The following is a 20,417-nucleotide window of genomic DNA, read 5'->3' on the forward strand; positions in this document are numbered from 1 at the left end:
GGAGGGGAAAAAAGACACCGGCATGTTGAAGTATATCCGCAACCAGGTCTCTCCTTACTTTTCACTACTGGTGTACAAGCTATTGTTGTTGTTACAAATTCATACAGACTGTGTGTTAGTTGTGTTAAATGTATTATATTCTATTCCTTTAGGTAATGAGTTTGTCCCCAGCCCCTTTGTCCTTGCTTATAAAAGCAGCCCCTATCCTGACTGAGGACATGTATGGAGACATTTTGCCCGCAGCATGGGAGCTCCTGCTGAGTGTGGATGAACATATGGCTGCAGCTGCAGGTTTGTCTGGCTAATATATTTCTCCCTTTTGGGGAAACAACTCAAGAGTCATTAGATAGTCATTAGCACGTTAATGCAGGTTTTTTGTCAACTGTGCTACACATTTTAAAGCACAGGGATTTTATTTGTATTAAACACTTGCAATACCTCTGCAGTCTATACAGTGCCTTGCGAAAGTATTTATACCCCTTCATTTTTTTCACATTTTGTTATGTTGCTGTCCTAATGTTAAACTGCTTTAAATTACTTTTTTCCACATCAATCCATACACCATAATGGCAAAGCAAAAAACAGGGGTTTAACATCTTTTTTTAAAAGTTTATTTAAAATAAAAAAAAGTTAATAGATTCCATTGCATAAGTATTCAAACCCTTATCTAGGAAAGTTAAAATTTAGCTCAGGAGCATTCATATCGCTTGTGTAGTTACTACACTTTGAGTGAAGTTAACCTGTGGCAAATTAATTGAATGGGTATGATTTGGAAAGGCACACACGTCTTAATAAAAGATCTAACAACAAAGCACCCTGGTGAAAAAAAACAGCTAAAACCAGCCTAGGCTGGTTGGCTGGTTTTAGCTGGTCAACCAGCCTGGTTTTAGCTGGTCAGCAGGCTTGTTTTAGAGGGGTTTTGGCCACTTTTCTAGCCTGGTCAGGCTGGTCTTAGCTGGGTCAGACTGGGAAACCACCAGCAAAAACCAGACTTATCAGCCTGGCCAGGCTGGGAGACCAGCTAAAACCAGCTACTTCCAGCTTAAACCAGCTAAGACCAGCCAGCCAACCTAGGCTGGTATTAGCTGTTTTTTTAGCAGGGCATATTAAAGAAAAACCAAGCCCTGAGGTAAAAAAAAAAAAAAAAAAAAAAAAAAATAATAATAATAATAATAATAATAATAATAAAAAGCCTCTAGAGCGCAGAAACAGAATTGCTGATGCGCAACCAAGCTTGTTGCACCATACCAAGAACATTTGAGGCTATTTTGAGGTGCTTCAGCCAAGTACTGAGTTAAGGGTATGAATATTTATGCCATGTACTTATTTAAGTTTTTATATTTTTTATACATTTACGAAGTTGTGACTATTCTGTTTTTGCTTTCATCATTATGGTCTATGAAGTGTAGAGGTGGAAAAAATAAGTTATTTTTAAAGCAGTTTAACATAAGGCAGCAACATAAAATGTAAAAGATAAAGGGGTATGAATACTTTTGCAAGGCACTGTATATGCTTATCCATCCATTTTCCTAAAGGACTCTTTCTCTATGTCCGTAAAACACACAGCTGCCCTTTTCCTGCTGTGCGCGGTGAAGGTGCCGGATGGAGTGACCGAAATGATGATGGCTGAGTTTCAGCACCAGGAAGCGTGTCAGAGAATTAACTCCATTTTGAAATTCTACACTGTCTGGAGATTCCGGTACCAAGTGTGGCCTCGGATGGAGGAGGGGGCTCAGCAGATTTTTAAGGTAGGTCTATTTAAATTTTTTAAATATGACTGCAGTATGCTTGTACAGTTCTCACTGCTATGCATATTCTACTCTGATATAGGTTTTAAACCATTATATAAAAAATAATACCATTTCTGTCAATATCAAAAGTTTTTTCAATCTATCTGTGTGTGTGCATGTTGTTTCATAGATTCCTCCACCCAGCATTAACTTCACACTGCCCTCTCCGATCTTGGGAATGCCCTGTGTGCCTATATTTGATCCTCCATGGGTTCCTGTTAATGCAGGCACTGTTCCAGATGCAATCAGTGAAGATCAATCTGTACGTTTCAGTGTCTACCGCATGAGAACTTTACTGCCATAAGCACAAATTTTACAGAATGTATTTTCCCATTATCCACTCATTCGTTTCTTTCTTTGCTCCCTTTACATTTCAGAAGTCATTCTCAGCACGAGCAGTATCTCGATCTCACCAACGGGCAGAGCACATCCTGAAGAACATGCAGCAGGAAGAAGAGAAGAGGAGGCTCGGTCGCGAGGCCAGCATCATCACGGCCATCCCTATCGCTCAGGAGGCCTGCTATGAGCCCACATGTAGTCCCCCACCTGAGCAGGAAGAGGAAGGTGTGTCATTTCTGTGCTGTATTAGTTAGGTTAGGGTCATGTCATAATAACATCTAATTTCCTTGATCTTTTCATTTTACTATGAAAATACCATGACTTTCCATAACTGAAAACACAGTCCAAAAAAGACACTGATTTGAATTAAGCTGACAATGTACTTGTTACATACTTACACAACTTGCTGAGGTTAGGAAATTCAGAACAATTAGGTACTATTATTATCCAAAGACTTGGTATAATTTAATATATTTAGATTGATTCAGCAATAATAAATAGTTTAAAAAAGTCAAAAGTTTACATCCCCCTTTCAGAATGTGCAAAATGTTAATTATTTTACCAAAATAAGAGGGATAATACAAAATCCATGTTATTGTTTATTTAGTACTGACCTAGTAATGACCCCGTTCAAAAGTTTACATGCCTTTGATTCTTAATACTGTGTTCTTACCTGAATGATCCACAGCTGTGTTTATTTGTTTAGTGATAGTTGTTTATGAGTCCCTTGTTTGTCCTGAACAGTTAAACTGCCCACTGTTCTTCAGAAAAATCCTTCAGGTCCCAAAAAGTCTTTGGTTTCCCAGCATTTTTGTGTATTTAAACCCTTTTCAACAATGACTATGATTTTAAGATCCATGTTCCCTCAATGAGGACAACTGAAGGGACTCATTATTACATAAAGTTCAAACGCTGACTGATGCTCCAGATGGAAAAGCCATGCATTAAGTGCCAGGGGATGAAAGACTCTGAGGTCCAGTACTAAATGTAAAAATGTGTTACTTAGGAAAAAAAAGAAAAATGTAATCTTCATTCTGTTCAAAAGTTTTCACCCCCCTTAATGCATAGTTTTTCCTTTTGGAGCATCAGTCAGCATTTGAATCTTCTGTAATAGTTGCATATGAGTCCCTTAGTTATCATGAATCTCAAAATCATACAGTCATTGTTGGAAAGGGTTCAAATGCGCAAAAATGCTGGAAATCCAAATAATTTGTCGGACCTGAAGGATTTTTCTGAAGAACAGCAGGCAGTTTAACTGTTCAGGACAAATAAGGGACTTATGAACAACTATCACTAAACAAAAAAACACAGCTCGGAATCATTCAGGTAAGAACACAGTATTTACATAAAGTAAACTTTTGAACAGGGTCATTTTTATAAATTTCAAATTTCAAATTATTTTCTCTTCTTGTGGACTATATGTTAACATCTTTTATGTGAAATATCTTATTCAGGTCAGTACTAATTAAACAATAACATGCATTTTGTATGATCCCACTTATTTTGGTAAAATAATTTACATTTTGCAGATTCTAAAAGAGGGAAGTTAACTTTTGACCTCAATTGTAATATTTTATTTACAATAACATTTTTTGTACTGCACTTCCTGTAAGTCACATAGTCTTAAAGATAAAAAAAACTGAATTGCTTTTGCCAAAAAAAGAGTGGAAATTGGTCAATAATATTAAATTTCAGGGGGAAAAATGTATGATATGACCTCTTTAACTGAAGGTTGTCAGGTTTTGATTTTAAAATATTGATTTCGCGTAAAGCTCAATGATCAGTCCGGAAACAGTTTTACACATTGTTTATAAAATAATAATATCTCATGTCCTCTTCTCTGTCAGTAGAAGATGTGATGAACTTGACATCACGTCGTCTATCTGTCAGCCCATCCTGTGCCTCCAGCAACTCCCATAGAAACTACTCCTTCCGCAGGGGCTCTGTGTGGTCAGTGCGGTCAGTGGTCAGTGCTGAAGGTAAGAAACATTCAAAATTATGTTTTGTTTTGTTTTGTTTTTTTACCATGAACGTGTTTCCGTATAGATTAAGGCATCATCAAATCTTATTTTCACTGACAGCCGTTAATGTAATGTAAATGTGATTTGTTTTGCCTTACTAGATGATGAGAACACGACAGAACTCACCCCAACACATCACATGATGCAGCCACCCCAGTCTGTTTTCCCTCCATGCATCTGTGCTGCCGTGTTGCCCATTGTGCACCTAATGGAAGATGGAGGAGTCCGGGAAGATGGAGTGGCTGGTGAGTGGCAAAGAAAAAAAAAAATCATTATTATTATTATTAAAGGACATTTAGACTCTCTGCTCTTTTAGACCCTCACACTGCAGTTTCTTCATTTTGTGTTTCCACAGTATGTGCTGTTGCTCAGCAGGTCTTGTGGAACTGCCTGATTGAAGATCCAGCATTGGTTCTCAGACATTTCCTAGAGAAACTCACAGTTAGTAACAGACAGGTAAGATCACCAGTTAAGTCACGCTTTCAGAAGAGAAAAGATGAACGTTTGCTGTTCTATGATGAAGCATGTGTTATATGATGGTTATTGTTCAAAGGATGAGCTGATGTACATGCTGAGGAAACTGCTTCTTAACATTGGGGATTTGCCTGCACAGACCTCACACATTCTTTTCAACTATCTGGTGAGACAGTAGCATGCTTTTTAACACTAATGTGATGACTAATGAATTTGTCTTTAAATGCTATAGTAATTTAAGTGAAGTGAAGTTCTTAAAAATGAAGCTGCAGTTCCATAAAATAACTCATTTGGATTCCAGGAACCGTTTTTCTTAGTGCCATAAAGAACCTTATATGAGCTATCACAAAGAACCTTTTGTGCAATGAGACGGTTGCATGGATGTTAAAAGGTTGTTTGTAGAACTCAAAAGGAACCATTTAAAAATCTTGTTTTAAAGTGAAAGTTTGTCCTAAAATGAAAAATCTGTCGTAATATACTAACCTTTGTGTTGTTCCAAACACTTAAGACTTAGAGTGAAGTTTAAAACACAAATTAAGATATTTTAATGAAACCTGAGAGGCATCTGTCCCTTCATTGATTGAAATGAATTCAGAAGGTCAAAATTAAGCTGTATGAATTGAGCCGCTTATCATTTGTAATGTTCTTTGTGTGTGTGTGTGTATGTTTTGATTACTGTTTAAATGTAAACGAAAGCCAAAAAAAAAAATCTGTTCATTATATCAAGTGATCATATCTTTTAACAAGATTTGAATTAAACCACTCGCTTCAAATTGATTCATTTTACAATTGCCTTTTTAAATTTTCTAAGTTTTGGTTACCTGGACTTTCAATGGAGGGACATGATCCTCTCAGATTTCATTACAAATGTCATAATTTATGTTTTAAAGATTAACCAAAGCATTATTGAATTGAAAATGATATGAAAGTGTGCATATGATGACAGAATGTACATTTTTGGTTGAACTAGGGACAAAGGGATGGAGATACACTGTTCTCATCTGCAGATCTACATGTGAAGTCAGACATTTGAAATTAGTTATTTTTCTCTTTTTTCCCCAAGGTGGGTTTGATCATGTACTTTGTAAGGACTCCCTGTGAGTGGGGCATGGATGCCATATCAGCCACATTGACCTTTCTGTGGGAGATAGTGGGTTATGTGGAGGGGCTCTTTTTCAAAGACCTTAAACAGACTATGAAAAAAGAACAGTGTGAGGTCAAGCTTCTGGTTACCGCTTCCATGCCAGGTTGAATTTTTCAGCATTACTCCATACAAACAATAAGTTATCAGTGTCCTGTTCATGGCTATAACTATACCTGTAATTGTGTGCCTAGGAACCAAAACCCTGGTGGTTCATGGACAGAATGAGTGTGACATTCCCACCCAGTTACCAGTGCATGAAGACACCCAGTTTGAAGCCCTTTTGAAGGTCATTGTTATAGCTGTCAATTTGTTCAATATGGGCAAGTTATTAGATCATTATTTTGCTATAGTATTTGCACAATATTAACCCGTTTGCCTTATTACTAAATGTGTTCACACCAGGAGTGTTTAGAGTTCTTCAATATACCAGAAGCACGATCTGCAAACTATTTTTTGATGGATAAGCGTTGGAACCTTATTCACTATGCCAAGGTGGGTTGTGTTAGTTTGTGAACAGATCTAGACATACTAAAAATCTGAAGGTTTGCATGTGGACTGAAAATTGGTATGCATCTCTACATCAGACCTATGTGCGAGACATCTACCCTTTCAGAAGATCAGTGTCTCCTCAGCTCAACCTGGTTCATATGCTTCCAGAGAAAGGCCAGGAGCTCATTCAGAAACAGGTGAGTTTTGTAAATCTCAGTGTCAAGGGTAGAAGTGGTTTTACTGAACCTGAACATTATAGAGTTTTGTGTTCATGAAAGTGACTTTAGAATGATGATCCATTGTTGAATCCATATACTGTACGTAACTAGACGATACTCTTAAAAATAACGGTTGCAAAAGGGTGGTTTTGCAGTGATGCTGTAGAAGAACCATTTTTGGTTCCCCTCAAAACCTTTCAGTGAACAGCTCTTAAAAGAATCATTTTGAAGTACATTTTAAAAATGTAAAGAACCTTTTTCTACTATAAATAACCTTTTCAGCATTTGAAAGGTTTTATGGATGTTTAAGGTTCTTCATGGAACCATCAATGCCAATAAAGAATGTTTATTTTTAAGAGTGTATAGCACAAGTAACTAATCTTTTTTTTTTTTTTTGCAGGTGTTTTCCAGAAAGCTGGAAGAGATTGGCCGAGTTCTGTTTATCATCTCGCTTACCCAGCGTATGCCTGCCATGCACAAACAATCCCATGTCTCCATGCTTCAGGAAGACCTTCTGCGACTGCCATCCTTTCCTCGCTCTGCCATTGATGCTGAGTTCACCCTCTTCAATGAGCCTCTAGGTAAGTGAGAAAAACAGACAATAGCTAGAAGTTGTGACCAGCTGTCTAACCATTTATTAAGTTGTGTCACTTCACCAAAAGTCAGTTCGAATGAAGTCATCCATCTTACAATATTAATAGTTAAATATTAATGGTTAAATATTGGTTAATTGTAACATTAAAATGAATCTGTTTAATACACATTAAATCATTCAATTAGATGGTTCATTATGACTAATTCAGTATTATATCAAGTCAAGATGCTAAGTTGAATTGTAGAGCAAAAATTATTCATGCACACACACAAAAACAATCACACAAGTTGAATCATACAAATGTCAGCATAAACCAAAATCTGCAACCAACTTTTTTTCTATCTAAATGAAATGGTTTATCAAACAAGAAAAATATGTTTAGGCAGGATTTTATTTTTTCCATCTGGAATTGATTAGATTGTGGACAGGGGCTGTTGCAAACTAAATGGAGGCAGATCAGAATGCAAGTTTGCAGTCAGTTGTGGATTGACATTGTGTGGCCATTGGACAACCATTTTCCTAGCTCTTGATTAATTCAAACCATGAAATGAACAAATTCCCATGTGAGCAATTGACATACATTACAATCACTACATCTCCCTTGATTCTATTCATGGTGCATGGTGCCTCTGCATTTCACTTAACTAGCAGCAACAATAAATGACCCCTTGTCCTTTTATGTTATATAATCAATAATATAATCAATAGGTAAATCAATATGTATTTTCCCCCCTTCCCAGGGAAAGAGCTCTTTGGTTTGGACACTTTACATAAGGTCCTATGGATCAAACTGTTGGAGGAGATGTTTCTGGGCATGCCCAGTGAATATCCTTGGGGTGATGAGATTATGCTATTTCTGAATGTATTTAATGGTGCCCTGCTCCTGCACCCCGAGGACAGCGCCCTACTCAGGCAATACAGCGCTACTGCCATCAACACAGCTGTACACTTCAACCACCTCTTCTCTCTCAGTGGCTACCAATGGATACTTCCTACTATGCTCCAGGTGATCAGCACACAGTTATTTTCCTGATTTATTGTTTGTTTGTTTTTTTGCTTTATGCTTATTCTGTTTTGTGTTGTTGCTGTTTTTTGCTAAAGACATACGCAGATTATGAGAGCAACCCACTGTTGCGTCGAGGGATTGAATTCTGCTGCAGGCAGTTCTATATCCTCCACCGCAAACCTTTTATATTGCAGCTCTTCGCTAGCGTGGCACCACTGTTGGAGTTCACTGTAAGAACACTGAGCTTTAATTATCCGAACAAACTGTCATTCATAGTGTTATTACAATGTTATTACAATATTATTAAACATTGCATGTATAACATGCATTTTTTTTTTCTTACAGACTCGCACTAGTACCGGTTTATCAAAAGGAGTGTCTTCACAGTGTCTTTTTGACCTGCTGGTATCGTTAGAGGGAGAGACTGCAGATTCCCTGGATGCTCTGGAGCTGGTGAAGGCTGAGAAACCTCTCCGCTCTCTGGGTAAAATGGCTCACAGGGTTGCTGGAGGAAACTTAGATAGACTCTCATGCCTCATGCTTTGTGACAGCTTAACAGGTTTTTGCTATTGTTCTGGGTTCCTTTTCAGATTTTTGCTATGGTAATGAAGATCTGGCATTTTCAATCAGTGAAGCCATTAAGCTCTGTGTCACAGTGGTTGCTTATGCTCCAGAATCCTACCGCAGGTTTGTCACTTGCAGATTTCAAAGACGCTGTTTACAGTTGTTTATGGTTGAAATAGCTGATACTGTATTAAATCAGTTGCTATTTTGTGAGTTTTTGCAGTTTTTTCTTTTTTATTGGGGCATCAAAACAAAGTAACACAGTTGACAAAACAGAAACGTTCCCTTTCCCTTTCCATCTGGCCCACCTTTTTTTTAAGTTTTAGAACCTACAATTTGATATTTATATGGCTAGTGATATCTGCATTCATATGGTTATAACAGGAAAATATGGATATACCTCAAATCATCAAAAATAAATAAATTTTCACTTGCAGCTTTCATTCAACAGCATATACTTTGATTTCAGAAATTTTAACAATTCCTTTGTCAAATACATGCATTTGGGTAATTTTTACGTAGCACAGGTATATTTGTAGCAATAGCCAAAAATACATTGTTTAGGTCAAAAATCATTAGGATATTAAGTAAAGATCATGTTCCATGAAGATATTTTGTACATATCCTACCGTAAATATATTAAAACTTAATTTTTGATTAGTAATATGTATTGCTAAGAACTTCATTTGGCCAACTTTAAAGTCGATTTTCTCAATATTTAGATTTTTAGATATTTAGATCAGAGCAGATATTAGATGCCAATTGATATTAAATATATATTCTCCATTATTAGGTATGTGTGCATGCTCCTTTACCTGATTTTTGCAGTTAGATTATATGTGTGACCCTGGACCACAAAACCAAAGTCATAAGGACAAAATCTTGGCCAAATATTGTCCTATCCTAACAAACTATAGGTCAACGGAGAGCTTTTTTATTCAGTTTTTTACCCTTATGACTGGTTTTGTGTCCCAGGGTCAAATATAACGTTATCTAATGCTGACCTATAGTTCATCTTTAAAAACACTGTTCAGATTTGAATTCTCAGTGTAGAGTATTTCAGCCTTTAATTTTTTTTCCAAGGTAGAAATTCAGTTTTCTCTGTTTCTCTTGTCAGTCTGCAAATGCTGATGGTTCTTGAGGCTTTGGTTCCATGTTACCTGCAGAAGATGAAGGGTAACACACAGACTTTGGAATCGGCATCTGCAGCGAGGGATGAGATTGCTTCTATAGCTGCTCTGGCCACCTCTCTGCAGGCTCTGCTCTACAGCGTGGAGTCACTGACACGGTCAGTCCCAGATCACAGCCTTTACTGTAATTACATACCGAGTACATCTAGAGTCCTAGATATTTCCTGTGTCATGTATAATTTATAGGGCTGTCAAACGATTAATCGCGATTAATCGCATCCAAAATAAAAGTTTATGATTACATACTGTATGTGTGTGTACTGTGTGTATATATTATGTATATATAATTACACACACAAACATGTAAATTAAAGAAAATGTTTTAGATTTATATATAAAATATTTATAATTCTATATATAATCTAAATAAATACAAGTATAACTATCCATACATATAAGTATTTTTTAAGTCTATACATGTATTTGTGTGTTTTTATATATACATAATAAATATACACAGTAAACACACATTTAGTATGTAAACATAAACATTTATTTTGGATGCGATTAATTGCGATTAATCGTTTGACAGCACTAATAATTTATGATTGGGTTAACATTTGATTTTTATTTCATAGACCTATGACTGCACCTCAGATGAGTCGATGTGATCAAGGCCACAAGGGAGCAACCACAGCCAACCACACCATGTCTGGAGGACCAAACACCAGGTCAGAGCTCATGTAACGGTTTGATTTCTGATGTGCCGGTATATTAGAAAACACTTGTATGAAGAGTACAGTACTATGTTTACAGCCAGGATAAGTGTTTAAAGACACTGTTTACAGTGTCTGATACTAGCTGATACTGTATAGAACACAAATATACAATATTTTTGATGAAATTCCAGAGTTTTCTAACCCTGCATGGACAGCAACATAACTACCAAGTTCAACGCCCAGAAAGGTAGTAAAGACATCATTAAAATAGTCCATGTGACATCAGTGGTTCAACCACAAATTTAATAACTTTTTTTAAATATATATATGCAACATATATTGCTGTTTATGCAGGGTCAGAAAGCTCTGGGATTTCATAAAAATATCTTAAATTGTGTTCTGATGATAAACGAAAGTCTTACAGGTTTGGAACAACATGAGTACAACAGGTGAGTAAATACAGAGCAGGTCATATGGTTTTTTAAAGTATCCTAATATTGTGTTGAAGTCCATTACAACAAGTTTAAATGCATCTAAGATCAGAAAACATTGTAATTTTCTCAGAATATACATTTATATATAGTCATTTGTCAATTATTTTGAAATGATTAGTTTGAAGCCGTTCTGAGCAAACCCCTCCCTTCCATAAGCCTACTCTGCTCTGATTGGTCAGCTGGCCAAGTCTGTTGTGATTTGGTACAAGCTGTGATTTGGTTCAAGCTGGTAGCAAGCTCTACCATTGACAAAGCATGAATCTTTACATAAAACTAAAATATTGTGCTCCAATCCATTCTTAAAATTATAACATTATTTAATAATAACAAATTTAGTTTAACACCTTTGCAAGCGAATCGTACCCACAGCTAAAGTTTAGCTGCTAAACTGTAAACACTTCACAAAGCAAAAATGGTGGATGCGTTAGCCGAGTGCTAACGTGACTAACTGATAAAACAATACAGTTTGTAAACCAACATATGGTTACATTCTTTATTATTAAACAAAGACATTAGAACAACGACAGTCTACATTAATACATTAACACATTCTTAGGAAATAGTGGGTTCATGGCGAATTATCAGAACTATTTCAGTAAGACACTAATATCGTGGGTTACTGGAAACCTAAAGCTGCACTAGGTGTACATCACAAATTAGCACGAAAAACTTGATATTTTGAGCACTCAATTGAAAATGTACACATAACATATCAATCATACTTACAGGTTGTGGTTCAGAGACGCTTGTTGGTCCAAATAAAGAAGGTACAGACTTATCTTTCATTGGCAAGCGTCAGTAGAATGATGAGCACACAACAAAAGGTTTGAATTGTATTGCTGTGGTATAAATAAATTATTTTAACCACTGATTCTTCACATCGTCATCTTTCAGCAATGAAAACGAAACAAATTTGCTTTCACAGCACAGAACACAGCGTTTTCCCGACATGATGTAATCATACTAACTAGCGAGAGTTGACAGGTTTTCACAACAAAACCTGCCCAGTTGCCACTCAAAACTAGCCCAAAACTAGTCCAATGGCATTTCGAGGGGGGTCCCCTAGTCCCCTGCATTCCAGTGGGTAAAATACATGTTTTTTGGAGGAGTTCCCCCGGTACAGTTTGCATTCCAAGGGTTAAATATAACGTTATTGAGGTTTCAACCCGCCGACATGAAAAACGACCCACGGCAACTGTGTTCAAGTAGCCCAAATGTAGCCGGAAGTGTTTGTGGGCAGGTCAGACTATTTGTATTTCGTAGGCAGGCTCTTTCTTCTGAGAGTCAATATCATTATTTATCATGCACTTTTTTGATGAACAACTTTGCAGACTGTTTACATTGAAGGATATAGTATCTCACAAAAGTGAGTACACCCCTCACATTTCAGCAACCATTTTAGTATATCTTTTTAAGGGACAATACTATAGAAATGAAACTTGGATATATTTTAGAGTAGTCAATGTACAGCTTGTATAGCAGTATAGCTTTACTGCCCTCTGAAAATAACTCAACATACAGCCATTATTGTCAAAATATCTGGCAACAAAAGTGAGTACACCCTAAGTGATAACAGCAGTATGTTGTTTAACCATGCAAAGTCACATTTTTCTATTCATTATGTAAATGTTTTTGTCTGCTTGACAGGACCATACAAACTTGTGTATCTTGTATTAGAGCAGTTAAAATTAGATGCTTTAAGTACAGTTCTCTCATACTGGCCACTGGATGTTCAACATGGCATCTCATTGCAAAGATCTCTCTGAGGATTTGAGAATTAGAATTGTTGCCAAGATGGGTTCCATTCGGAACAGGCCTTGCAAGGGTCGATCAACAAAAACAGATGCATGTGTGCTGCCAGCATTGCTTTCAGGTCAGCTTGTCAGTGCTCAGACCATACGCCGCACACTGCAACAAGTCAGTTTGTATAGGCATTGTCCCAGAAGGAAGCTGGCTCACAAGAAAGCCCACAAACAGTTTGCTGAAGACAACCTGTCCATGAGCATGAATTACTGGAACCATGTCCTGTGGTCTGATGAGACTATAAGATAAACTTGTTTGACTCAGATGGTGTCCAGCATGTTTAGCGATGCCCTGGTAAGAAGTACCAAGAAAATTGTGTCTTGCCTACAGTCAAGCATGGTGGTGGTAGCATCATAGTCTGGGGCTGCATGAGTACTGCTGATACTGGGCTCCATGAGGAGTGGAAGAGGATCCCAGCAACAACCTGTGCAGTTGTAGTCAATTCCATGCCCAGGATAATTAAGGCAATGCCAGATAACAATGGTGCTAACACAATATATTGACACTTTGGACAAGTTCACTTAGGGTGTACTCACTTTTGTTGCTAGCTATTTTGACAATAATGGCTGTATGTTTAGTAATTTTCAAGGGCACAATAAATCTATACTGCTAAACAAGCAGCACTTTGACTACTCTAAGATATATAAGTTTAATTTCTATAGTATTGTCCCTTGAGAAGATATACTAAAATGGTTGCTGAAATGTGAGGGGAGTGACATACTGTAGCTACATTACAAACTGCAAAAGAGTGAACTAACCCTTCAAGCTGAGGAACTCCACACTGCTGTAGAAGAAGGTCACTTTCACTATGCTGACACCTACTGTTTATTGTTACTGTAGCAAAGTATAACAGAAAATGGCCACACTGCCTGAACACATATGGTCTGCCTCTTGATATGATTTTCAAATAACAGTACAAAGACAAAATTAGGCAGTCATGGCCTAATGGTTAGAGAGTCAACCCAACTTTGCAACCCAAAGGTCACAGGTTTGAGTCTCGGCACCGGCAGGGATTGTAGGTGGGGGGAGCGAATGTACAGTGCTCTCTTCCATCCTCAATACCACGACTGAGGTCAGATTCTTAAAGGTCCACTGAAGTGCCTTGAAACACGCAGCGTAATTCTATGTGGTGACATACTTTTAACTGAAACAAAAACATATCGCCCAGCTCCGCCCACTAATTTTGAACAGCCAATAGCGTTCCACTTATATCTGCTCGGGCCAGAGCCGTTGAGCTCCGTAAAGCTGCATTTGTAAGCTTATGACAGCCACAGACTAATAAATCACCCCACAGATTCAATATGAAACTCTTGCTAAAACGAAATAGTGATCATAATCATGCTGAGGCTGTGTAGTTTAATACATATGAGCGCATTTGATCTGCTCCGGGTTATTGCGTCTCTGTGTAGGGGGCGGGACACTACGGACTCTAGAGAGCATTTGATTGGACAGAACGTTTGATGAAAAACTGAAGTGCACGGTGATATCATCCAAATCCTTGATTCATATTGGCGGAAGTGACGAGACTGTAAGTTTTGAATGCCTATATCTTGTAAACGCGAATTTTGTCTTTGTTTTGAAGCACACTAGCTTATAGATAACCTTAAGGCTGATATATTCATACTAAAAGCCGAAAAACTTTAATTTTGATTTCAGGGGGACTTTAAGCAAGGCACTGAACCCTCAACTGCTCCCCGGGCACCGCAGCAAAAATGGCTGCCCTCTGAGTGTGTGTTCACGGTGTGTGTGTGTGTGTTTGTGTGTGTTCACTACTTACTGCTTGGATGGGTTAAATGTTGAGCACAAATTCCGAGTATGGGGCACCATACTTGGCCACGCGTCACATTCTTTTTGTCCAGTACAAAGACAACAAAACAAGCAGTAGTTATTTGATTCTGCAGGGATAACCTACACCTGCTGGAGGAGGGTCAGGGTATACTGAGGGAGGAACTTGACGAGCGGATTGCCCGGGAAGAATTCCGTCGCCCCCGTGAGTCTCTGCTTAACATCTGCACAGAGTTCTACAAGCACTGTGGTCCGCGCCTAAAAATCCTGCAGAATGTGGCAGGAGAACCCAGAGTCACTGCTCTAGAACTGCTGGATATCAAATCTCATATGAGGTCAAAAAAAATGAAACCTAAAAACATTTGAACATTCAGTAACACAATGGAGAAAGCAAATCACGCATACATTTGTAACCTCTGTGTTTTACAGATTGGCAGAAATCGCCCACTCTCTTCTCAAATTGGCCCCGTATGACACTCTGACCATGGAAAGCCGAGGACTGCGGCGCTACATCACAGAAATGTTACCTATCACAGATTGGTCAGCAGAGGCTATTCGTCCTGCCCTCATTCTCATTCTGAAGAGGCTGGACCGCATGTTTAACAAGATTCACAAGATGCCCACACTCAGGTGCGTTCGCCCTCAGGCTCTGTGCACCAGGTATGTGCTCACGCTGATCTCTAATGATCTTTAGCCCTCCACCATCTGTGTTTCTGTCTGCACTGGTGGAGCTCTGCTGGCCTTATCAGTGGTATCACATCTCTGAGATGCGATGGCTGGCTGCCGCTTTCGTGCTTTGGTGTTGTGCTTTGTCCTCCATTGTTTTCATTGTGGTTTCAAAATAAATGATTGATTAAATATTGATTAAAAATGACTAAATGATGGATTAAATATTGTAAAGTGTTTGAAAGTAAATGTTTGTCCACGGATCTGTCTATGTACATATATATTAGGGATCCGCTGATAGATGTGGCTTTCAAACACTCCCATGTGCTTCTATGTGAGCGCTCAGTGAAGAGTGTGAAGCGATGATCATTGTAGCCAATCACAGCCATATCTGTTGAGCTTGTGAACACAATGGCCAGTCAGCAGTGTTTAAGAATCTGCTCAACAGTGCTCAGATGTTAGCAGGAAATGGACGTTTTTAAAATTTCAGTACCGACTGGTATCGCAGTCGGTACTTTTGACAACACTACTAAGAATACTATATCTTGCTTAGGTATTTGTGTACATACTATGAGTTTGCTTATGTTTGTGAAACAAGACCCAAAAAAAATAGAAAGCTGTCATTTATCAAAAAACTTACAACCTGAAGTATTCTGCCTAAAGGCCTACTTTATGTAGGCATTATATTTGTGAGTATCATTGGAAAGATTTTTTTTTCCACTGGTTACTGGAAAAGTCCCTAAAGTAATATTTCCAGAAAAAAAAAAGAAATTTACTTGCACAACTTTTGCATGATTGAGAACAGTTTTGTGCACATGAAAAACATTGTGCCTAAATGTGTTTTTTGTTGGCATATCAAAGTTTAATCTGCATTTGGAAAACTATTTGTGTCTGCATTAAAATTTTATTGTGGATATAAAACTGCAAAGATTTTCTGAGAAACTTACACTATCAGTCAAAAGTTTTTGAACAGTCAAATTTTTTATGTTTTTTTATAGAATTCTCTTCTGCTCACCAAACCTGCATTTATTTGATCCAAAGTTCAGCAAAAACAGTACAATTTTGAAATATTTTTACTATTTAGAATAATTACTTTCTATTTAAATATATTTAAAATGGTATTTATTCCTGTGATCGAAGCTACATTTTCAGAATCGAAAAATTTGGTTATAGATAATAGAAATTAATACTTTTATTTAGCAAGGATGCTTTAAATTGATGATAAAGTGATGATAAAGAAATTTCTAATGTTACAAAATATTTCTCTTTCAGATAGATGCTGTTCTTCTGAGCTTTCTATTCATCAAAGAAACCTGAAAAAATTCTACTGTTGTTTTTGATTTCCGAAGGATCATGTGACTGGAGTAATAATGCTAAAAATTCAGCTTTGAAATAACAGCAATAAATTACATTTCAAAATGTATTAAAATAGAAAACTATATAAAATATATTAAAAATAGAAAATAGTTATTTTAAATAAATATTTATAAAATATTTCAAAATGTACTGTTTTTGCTATACTTTGGATCAAATGCAGGCTTGGTGAGCAGAAGATACTCATTAAAAAAAAACATCAAAAATCATAACGTTTAAAAACTTTTGCTTGGTATATGTATATGTAAACAATTAAACTTTCATGTGTGCAATGTGAAATGTTTTTGTTTTTTAGCATAAAAGTTTTCTCATGCATTCACAAAAAAGATGTGCAAATTCATAAACACAACATGTGTGAGCAACATTTTTCACTACTATTCTGTAATAATACCTAACAATATTAATGCTCGACCTTGCTGAGCGTAAGTGACAACTTTCAAAGTCATCATACAATCTTAAAGTCCAAACTTTTTTTTTTTTCTTGTGGAAAATTCTACTTTCGTAATTTAGTGACTAGTGACAGAAAACATATTGTATACTGCCTTGATGATGTATATCTCGTGAAAGTGTGTGAGATTAATATCTCTGTGTGTTGTTTTTCAGGCGACAGGTGGAGTGGGAGGCAGCTAGCAGTTTGATTGAAGGGATTTGTTTGACACTTCATCGGCAGCCAATCATTTCCTTCCTCCCTCACCTGCGATCGCTAATCAACGTCTGTGTCAACCTGGTGAGTCCCAAACACCTGTCTCCAATGATATCCTTTGTGTGATCATGAAGTGATGTGCTTACATTTAGATGTGTGTGTTTAGGTAATGGGGGTTGTGGGTCCATCTAGTGTGGCAGATGGACTTCCCTTGTTGCATTTGAGTCCGTACCTGTCTCCTCCTCTTCCCTTCAGTACAGCAGTTGTGCGTTTAGTTGCCATGCAGATTCAGGTAAAATCTGTTACTTCCTATAGATATTTCTAATGTGCATTTCAGTTCATTTAGATATTTATGAGGCATATTGTATGTTTAATATTTTCCTCCACTTGTAGGCTTTAAAGGATGACTTCCCACTCAGTCATGTGATTTCACCCTTCACCAATCAGGAAAGACGAGAGGGGATGCTTCTTAACCTCTTGATTCCATTTGTATTGACTGTGGGCTCAGGGAGTAAAGGTCTGCTTTAGAGAACAAACAGAACCAGGAACATTTAAATATGCTTAAAATCACAATGCAGTTGTGTGTAATTTACAATATGTCTATTTGTTTTCCCTTTACAGACAGCCCTCATCTGGAACAGCCAGAGGTATTTCTACTTTTGCAGACAGTTATTAATATCCTGTTACCTCCACGCATTATCAGCACATCTCGCAGTAAGAACTTTGTTCTGGATGCATCTCCGGCACACTGCTCCACCCCAGGGGACACTGGGAAAGACCTGCGTAGAGAGGGACTGGCTGAATCCACCAGCCAAGCAGCTTATCTTGGTACTAGAGCCCTAGAGAGGGTTGGATGGTGGGATATTAAAAAAATAAATGTGACGCTGGACCACAAAACCAGCCATAAGGGTCCATTTTTCGATTTATACATTATATTAAAGCAGAATAAATATGCTTTGTTTGGATAGGACAATATTTGGCTGAGATACAACTATTTGAAAATCTAGAATTTGAGGGTGCAAAAAATCAAAATATTGAGAAAATCGCCTTTAAAGTTGTCCAAATGAAGTTCTTAGCAATGCATATTACTAATCAAAAATTAAGGTTTAATATATATATATATACAGAAGAGAATTTACAAAATATCTTCATGGAACATAATCTTTATTTAATATCCTAATGATTTTTGGCCCAAAAAGAAAAATCGATCATTTTGACCCATACAATGTATTTTTGGCTATTGCTAGAAATATACCCGTGATACTTAGGATTGGTTTTCTGGTCCAGGGTCACAAATAAATAAAAGATGTCTATACATTTCATATTTTTTTCTGCTCTCTCTAGCTCTGAAGGTGGTCTTAGTCTGCTTTGAACGACAGTTGGGTAATCAGTGGTACAAGCTAAGTCTACAGGTCAAGGAAATGGCCCTGCGGAAGGTTGGCGGTTTGGCTTTCTGGGATTTTATTGACTTCATAGTGCGCACAAGAATTCCCATCTTCATTCTATTGCGCCCCTTCATACAGTGCAAGGTGGGCAGAATTTGAGATGTGTACTTTTTTATTTTCTATTAGTGGTTGACCTATATGTATTTTTAATAGTCAAAGCCAATATCTTGAAGACCAGGATGACCAGTATAAAGTTGATATATATCACATTCATTTTAAGTTAGTAAATAACACATGTACAACACTGCTGCAATAAAATCACTACTTATTTTATAAGTTTGAAGTCACCATCAGAATCAGAAATTAATTTTTCGATTAAGGGCAGAATTGATTTTCAGGGACATTTTTCCATTTGTATGGACCAATTTTTATGATCACCTTATATTATTATAAAAACCCTATAATGTCAAATACTTACAGTTGAAGTCAAAAGTTTACATAGCAAGAATCTGCAAAAAGTTAATTATTTTACCAAAATAAGAAGGATCATACAAAATGCATGTTATTTTTTATTTAGTACTGACCTGAATAAGATTTTGTGTTTAAATTTCACATAAAAGACATTTACGTGTAGCCCACAAGAGAAAATAATAGTTGAATTTTATGTTTTTATTTTGTTTGGTGATAGTTGTTCATGAGTGTCCTTAACAGTTGAACTGCCTGCTGTTCTTCAAGTCCCACAAATTCTTTGTTTTTTCAGCATTTTTGTGTATTTGAACCCTTTCCAACAACGACTGTATGATTTTGAGATTCATCTTCTCACACTGAGGGACTTATATGCAACTATTACAGAAGGTTCAAATGTTGACTGATGCCCTAGAAGGAAAAACGTTGCATCAAGAGCCAGGGGTGTAAACTTTTGAACAGAATGAAGATGAGTCAATTTTTTTTTATTTTGCTGAAATATTGTATTATTTTCATTTAGTACTGCCCTTCAGAATCTACGGAAGATACACATATTTCCCAGACAAAATAAGTTAAATTGACCCTGATATTTTATTTCAAAATGTTTTCACCCCTGGCTCTTGATGCACCGTGAGTGTTTCAGTCTTCTGTAGTAGTTGCATATGAGTCCCTCAGTTGTCCTTAGTGTAAAAAGATGCATCTCAAAATCATACAGTCATTGTTGGAAAGGGTTCAAATACATAAAAAAAACAAAGAATTGTTGACCTGAAGGATTTTTCAGAAGAACAGCAGGCAGTTAAATGGTTTAGTACAAACAAGGGACTCATGAACAACTATTACTAAAAAAAAAAAAAAACAGCTGTGGATCATTCAGGTAAGAACACACAGTATTAAGTATCAAGTGTATGTAAATTGAACAGGGTCAGTTTTATAAATTCAACTATTATTTTCTCTTCTGGACTATATGTTGACGTCTTTTATGTGAAATATCTTATTCAGGTCAGTACTAAAATAAAAATATGGATTTTGTATGATCCCTCTTATTTTGGTAAAACAATTAACATTTTGCTGATTCTGCAAGGTGTAACTTTTCACCTCAACTGTAAATTCACCCAGTTACGTTAATCAACATTTTAAATATTTTAAACTATATAAATGTTTCTTAATCTATCAGTTCAAACCATTTAGATCATCTGCACAGATGGATCGTCACACAATATTGATCAGTCATAGTGATGGCGACAATTAAAACAATTCTGAATATCGCCATTATATCAGCCTTGGCGATATATCAATCGCTCATTCGTTTCTAT

General features: G+C 36.9%; 1 protein-coding gene across 1 annotated transcript in view; it reads left to right on the forward strand.

Annotated features, from left to right (window-relative positions):
* unc80 (unc-80 homolog (C. elegans)) overlaps positions 1 to 20,417 on the forward strand; it is a 96,558-nt gene that overhangs the window by 65,694 nt on the left and 10,447 nt on the right. The window contains exons 31-57 of the mRNA XM_073852515.1: positions 5 to 46; positions 153 to 291; positions 1,567 to 1,748; positions 1,921 to 2,052; positions 2,168 to 2,354; positions 3,977 to 4,108; positions 4,252 to 4,395; positions 4,506 to 4,606; positions 4,704 to 4,790; positions 5,688 to 5,871; positions 5,960 to 6,054; positions 6,171 to 6,260; positions 6,353 to 6,454; positions 6,876 to 7,056; positions 7,811 to 8,076; positions 8,172 to 8,306; positions 8,422 to 8,560; positions 8,667 to 8,763; positions 9,758 to 9,928; positions 10,409 to 10,501; positions 14,688 to 14,906; positions 15,001 to 15,231; positions 17,215 to 17,338; positions 17,421 to 17,546; positions 17,648 to 17,771; positions 17,876 to 18,082; positions 18,599 to 18,787. Of these exons, the coding sequence (XP_073708616.1) occupies positions 5 to 46; positions 153 to 291; positions 1,567 to 1,748; positions 1,921 to 2,052; positions 2,168 to 2,354; positions 3,977 to 4,108; positions 4,252 to 4,395; positions 4,506 to 4,606; positions 4,704 to 4,790; positions 5,688 to 5,871; positions 5,960 to 6,054; positions 6,171 to 6,260; positions 6,353 to 6,454; positions 6,876 to 7,056; positions 7,811 to 8,076; positions 8,172 to 8,306; positions 8,422 to 8,560; positions 8,667 to 8,763; positions 9,758 to 9,928; positions 10,409 to 10,501; positions 14,688 to 14,906; positions 15,001 to 15,231; positions 17,215 to 17,338; positions 17,421 to 17,546; positions 17,648 to 17,771; positions 17,876 to 18,082; positions 18,599 to 18,787 (3,919 nt within the window). The remainder of the gene's footprint in view (positions 1 to 4; positions 47 to 152; positions 292 to 1,566; positions 1,749 to 1,920; positions 2,053 to 2,167; positions 2,355 to 3,976; positions 4,109 to 4,251; positions 4,396 to 4,505; positions 4,607 to 4,703; positions 4,791 to 5,687; positions 5,872 to 5,959; positions 6,055 to 6,170; positions 6,261 to 6,352; positions 6,455 to 6,875; positions 7,057 to 7,810; positions 8,077 to 8,171; positions 8,307 to 8,421; positions 8,561 to 8,666; positions 8,764 to 9,757; positions 9,929 to 10,408; positions 10,502 to 14,687; positions 14,907 to 15,000; positions 15,232 to 17,214; positions 17,339 to 17,420; positions 17,547 to 17,647; positions 17,772 to 17,875; positions 18,083 to 18,598; positions 18,788 to 20,417) is intronic.

This window comes from Garra rufa, chromosome 12 (assembly GCF_049309525.1).
Source record: "Garra rufa chromosome 12, GarRuf1.0, whole genome shotgun sequence".
NCBI classification, from domain to species: domain Eukaryota; kingdom Metazoa; phylum Chordata; class Actinopteri; order Cypriniformes; family Cyprinidae; genus Garra; species Garra rufa.